The sequence below is a fragment of the Lonchura striata genome, chromosome 13 (assembly GCF_050655825.1).
Source record: "Lonchura striata isolate lonStrDom1 chromosome 13, ASM5065582v1, whole genome shotgun sequence".
Taxonomy (NCBI): domain Eukaryota; kingdom Metazoa; phylum Chordata; class Aves; order Passeriformes; family Estrildidae; genus Lonchura; species Lonchura striata.
Window position 1 is genome coordinate 9,716,090 of NC_140715.1, and position 5,095 is coordinate 9,721,184.

The following is a 5,095-nucleotide window of genomic DNA, read 5'->3' on the forward strand; positions in this document are numbered from 1 at the left end:
CCCTATGTTCCTGTTTTCCAATTAACATTATACATAGCATATCTTTTTTCCTCAGTTGTGTCAGGAGCTGGGTGAGGAAGGGTGGGTGAGGTGCCTCTGTAGCTCTGAGCTGCACAGCAGCACTCTGGAGAAGTGTTTGGGGTGTGTTGCAGCCTTGTTGCCAAGCCCCAGGGCACTGGGCAGCAAGACCCTGCAGCATGTACTTTTCAGTTGCCAGCTTTCAGCAGCATTCCCCATTTGTGGTCTGTCTTCTCCCCTCCTGGGCTTTTCTTTCTGTTCAGATCTGTGTTCCTCATGTTAGCACGAGCTTAATGCCATAGCAGGTCAAGTAGTGTGGCAATTCCTAGCCACACTATCCTTGTTCCATATACTTGAAATTCCCTTAAACTGTTGCCTTGTGTAATTTCCTATGCAATGCCACCACATTTAGTCCAAAAATAAATTTATTTAAAGAATTATTATACATAATCTTTGAAAAATAGGGTCATAGTTTAAAAACAAAATAAGTGGTTTTTCACTTCTGACTCTTATACTCTTCTTGGAGGACGTGGTGTAAATCATTGAGGAAGTTCTTCAGCGAGGTGGTGCTGCCTGCTGCCACAGGACATGGCTTCTGGAATGGGAAACAGGCTGTTAAAAAGCTTGCTGGGGTGGGATTGGGTTCTGCAGCTGGGGTTGGGCTGCTGAGGGTGGTGGGAGAGTAAAATAAGTGACCAAGGGAGAAGCCTGAGGGATGTGGGCAGTGCAGGGAGAACTGCCTCACCTTGTGCCTTGCTCTGCTGCCCCAGGCCAGGCTGAGCAAGTTGTAGTAAAGGCCCCCGAGGTACCTGTGGCAGCTCTGGTGCTCCTGAGCAATTGTGGCAGCTTTGCAGAAGATCTCAGTGTTGTTACCTCTCTGGGAAAAGACACATGACTCTTTTTAAAAACACTTTTGTATAGTCATGGCTCATTAGCAGCAGATTAAAGCGCTACAAATAATAAGTTTCTATTCTAAAGGATAGGTGAAAGCTGGTTTGGGGTGCCAGAGCCTCCCTGTGCACACCTGGCACTGGTCCCATCCCTCTCCTGGTGAGGAGGAATCAACCCCCGGCAGAAGCTGTGGCAGTGTGGCACAGCTGTGAGCACCCCTGTGCTGGAGCATCGTGCTCCTGCTGCAGGTGTGGATGTGGGGCCCTGTGAAGCTGCTCCCTGCACTTAAACTGGTTTGAGCAGACAGGGAGGCTACAGGAATAACAAAAGCACCTAAGAAGTGTTTGCCTTCATTAGGGGCTTTGAGAAGTCCTATAGCAGAAACACGTGGAAGATGAGGAGTTAATAAATAAAGTGCTGGTGGCAATAAAAAAACTATTTGACTTTCTTCCCTGGGGGATGTTCCCAGTGCTGCCTGTTCTATCATCTTTCACCAGAGCAGTGACCAGTCTGTCCCTATGAGCATGGGCACTGGTGAGTGTGGGGCTGTGCAGCATCTTTGGCATCTCCTCTCACTACCAGGGCTGCTCCCAGTGGCAGAAGGGGTGTGGGGGTCCCCTGAGGGCTGCTGAGCCCCAGCCCCCCAGTGAAGGCTGCTGCACCCCTTGGGTGCCACCAGGCATGGCATGAGGTGAAGGCTTGGGCTTTCTGTGAAAACAGGAACCCAGGGGCTGGGGAGAGTGGCTTAGGCAGCAGTTTTCAGAGCAGAAAGAGGCCTTATTATCTGCTATTAAATCTTGTGCTAAGTGCAGAGCCTTCCCCAGATAAGGGGCTAAAGAGGGATACCCAGTACTCAGGATGCTGTGCAATAGGTGTGTGTGGGTGTCTGAGCTGGTGACAGCACTCCAGGGAAAGGGAGATGTTCCTCTCCCTGAAAAGCTGAAACCTCTGTTTGCTGCCCCAGCACAGGTGCCCATCCCTGCCCTTCCTCTGGGCTCTCCCTGTCCCCAGGGGGGCCAGAAGCCACCAGTGCTGCTTTGGCTGGAGGTAGAGATGGGTGTGGGAAGGTGAGGGCACCTGTGCAGGGCACTGGGAGTGGTGAGAACCAGCTGGGCAGCCCTGCGTTTGTGCTGGGGGCTCACAGTGGGCTCCTGCTCCTCCACAGCACCACACCAGCACAGGCAGGATCCCAGGCTTGCCACCTCCATCCCACCTCCCTGTGCTCTCCTCTGGCCCCCGGCACCCTCCCAGTACCCATCAGGGCTATATGGTTGGGGTTTTTTCTTACCTTATGATCTGCAAAAATATTTATCACATTCATCTTGTTACAGGAAACCTTTATGAAGACACAAAGGAGAGGAGCAATCAGGCTCCAAACAACACAGATTCATCCTGACATGCACTCACAGACACACATCCATCCACCTCCAGGCTCCAGGAGCATTGTGAGCACCATGCTCATCACCCTCCTCTGGCTCAGCATCGCTCCCTCCGAGCCTGGTGAAACAATCTGTTCCTCCCATCAGTGAGTAAAGCACCGACCAGCCCTACCTCCATCTGCTGCAGCTGGTCCAGCAGCTTGATGCTCTCCTTCAGGATGTTGGTCCGTAGTGGCTGTGGCCATGGGGCGGCCACGTCTCCCAGCACCAGGAGGGTGAGCAGGACCTGCACCAGGATGCTCATGGCCTGCTTTGGCTGGACCCCTTCAGCTCTTAGTCTCTGCATTGTTTGGTGATCTCTAACTGTGTGTGCTTTTCTGGAGGAAGCACCTCAATTTATTACGGTGAAATTGCTGAACCAGAAGGAAAAACTTATTTTTCCCTTATAGGCACTTTCCAAAGTTGCTCCCGATTAGGAGAGCAACAGCTCTTTTTTGTGCAAGTCAAAATTTTCTTCTGATCTTGCATTATGAAATTTCCACTGTAAGATGAGAGTGGCAGGAGTCAGGTCGCATGCAGTATATAAGCCAGGCTTGGGGATTCTCCATTTCTCCATATCTCAAGGCATGATGAATTTAGAGTGGTTAAACTGGGTTGCCCACTGCTCTGACACACTCCAATGGCAACACTTTTTATTTTCCTTTGAGTAACCTGCAAGTTCTTCTATCACGTTTCATTTGAATATCTCCAGATCACGCAAAGCGTCCTTCATCTGCACACTGATTTCCGTCCTGAGTTTCTTAGCCTGGGGAGGAGCAGAACGAATGGCAGGGCTGTGTGGGGACAAACCTGGCCAGGAGCAGGGCATCAGCCTGGGGCTTTGTGGAGAGCTGGGGACCCTCCTGACCAAACAGGATCCCCAAACCCGTGTGGCATCCTGCAGGGTTGTGTGCAGGGAGACAGAGCTGGAACCAGGGTCCTGTTGTCAGTGCTGGGACACTGGGGGCTTGTGGCCCTACTCCAGCGTTTTGGGGAGCTGGAGGCTGCCCTGTCCATCCTGCCCAGCTTGGGGAACAGCAGCCTGAGTTTTCAGACAATGGGCTCTGCCAGCCTCACCAACCAGAGCTGCCACAGGAAATGGCACTGAGAAATGCTGAGCTGGGAAACCAATTTGGAGTTTTGTAATAACTAATAGGGATTTTTCTAACTCAAACAGCAACTTACCACCAGATAACAACTTGTGAGCACCTGATGAGTCCGGGAGCAGCCAGACTGAGAGTAATCTTGTTTGTCTGGTTGCAAGATGCCCTGGATGAAGTTAGGTGAAGTCACTGACACAGAAAGATCCTTGTGAGGGATTTGCCAGTGGAGAGCTGTGCTGTTTCCTACCTCCCTGCTATGGGGAGCAGATAAGGGAGCATGCTCTGGCTGTGTGACTGCATCCATGGCCTCCAGGGATGGTGGGACCTCAGCAGCATGCACAGAGCTGTCCCACCGGTCTGGGAGGAGTGGTGGTGGTGGTGGTAGGATCCCTGCCTAAAAGTGATGCTGGAGAAGGTGATGGAGGCAGTAGCCCCATCCTGCAGACACAGGGGTTCCCCAGTGATCATGGTGAAAAGCTCTAAAACTGGAATCAGTGAAGAGAAAATGCTCAAATCACAGAAAAAGTTAACCTTGGCTCTGCTCAGGCTGAATCATGGTGGAAAACCACATTGCTGTGTGATGAGAAAGTCACCAGCTGTGTTGGGTTTGCATGGCAAGGTTTTGATCTTGGGGAGCCACAAGGCTGGGTTCTGTGAGAAGCTGCTGGAAGATCTCCCAATGCCTGATGGAGCCAACTCCAGTTGCTCCAAGTGGGACCTGCTGCTGGACAAGGCCATTGGCAACAATGGCAGTGCCCCGGGGAAAATCCCTGCACAGCTGTAGCTGGAAGAGAAAGGAGAGAAAATCAGGAGCAAGGTTAAGCCTGGGAGGAAGGGATGGGTGGGGTTAAGGTGTTTCAAAATTTCAATTTTATTTCTCATTATCTTATTTTGATTTGATTGACAATAAATTGAATAATTAAATCATTAAATTAATTTCCCCCCAAGCTGAATATATTTTGGCTATGACAGTAATTGCTGATCGTTCTTTCCTTGTCCTTACTCTGGCTCACAAGCCTTTTGTTATGTTTTCTCCCCACTGCCCAGTTGAGGGTGACAGGGGTGCTGTGGTGGGGCCCTGACATCCATCTGGGGTCAATAATCCCACACAACAGCAAATGGAAAGATTCCCATGCCCTTTCCCAAGGATGAGGTGGAGCTGATGGCAGTGATGGCCCCACTGCTCTCTGAAGTGACAGCTACAGCCCCCATGGGGTCCCTGCTGTTTCTGGAGCCCTGGCTGTGCCTTCATCCCAGCCACCAGCCAGGGATGAACCTGCCCTGTTTCCCTACCAAAGAAAGGTCCTTGATTCAGAAATGTGTCCTCAGTATTCTTCTCTTGGAGCTCCCTGGGCTCTGTGGAGCCTTTCCCATCCTACAAGAATCCTGCCCAGGCTCTCAGGCACCAATCTGCCTTTGGCTACTGAGTTGGGCTCTGCCAGAAGTCACAGCCACCAGCTCAGATCTCCCTTCTGTGTCCCAGCCAGAAAGATTCCAGGACAGCCACTGAGACAGAGCCTTGAGGGTTTGCCAGCTGTCACATCCTGCCTGTGGGGACTGGCAGCTGGTGGCAGCAGGGATTTTGGAATCACAGAACCACAGGACAGGTTGTAAGGGACCCACAAGGGTCATCGAGCCCAGCTCCTGGCCCTCTACAGCACCATC

The 5,095-nt window shown here is 51.5% G+C and overlaps 1 protein-coding gene across 1 annotated transcript; it reads right to left on the reverse strand.

Moving 5' to 3' along the window:
• Positions 1-401: 401 nt before the first annotated feature.
• Positions 402-2,751, reverse strand: LOC146766167 (uncharacterized). Its single transcript, XM_085591670.1, has 3 exons — positions 2,407-2,751; positions 2,164-2,245; positions 402-915 (listed from the first exon to the last, which is right to left on the reverse strand). The coding sequence occupies exons 1-3, from the start codon at positions 2,632-2,634 to the stop codon at positions 515-517; spliced, it is 711 nt and encodes a 236-aa protein (XP_085447796.1). The 5' UTR covers positions 2,635-2,751; the 3' UTR covers positions 402-514.
• Positions 2,752-5,095: the final 2,344 nt, after the last annotated feature.

Excerpts from the sequence above, each read along its gene's own strand:
- LOC146766167 (XM_085591670.1), bottom strand. The coding sequence starts at position 2,634 with ATGCAGAGACTAAGAGCTGAAGGGGTCCAGCCAAAGCAGGCCATGAGC. Across the intron at positions 2,246-2,406 it reads GGAACAGATTGTTTCACCAG|GTTTCCTGTAACAAGATGAA; the intron begins GCTCGGAGGGAG and ends GTCTTCATAAAG. Across the intron at positions 916-2,163 it reads CAACCATATAGCCCTGATGG|AGTCATGTGTCTTTTCCCAG; the intron begins GTACTGGGAGGG and ends GTTTTTAAAAAG.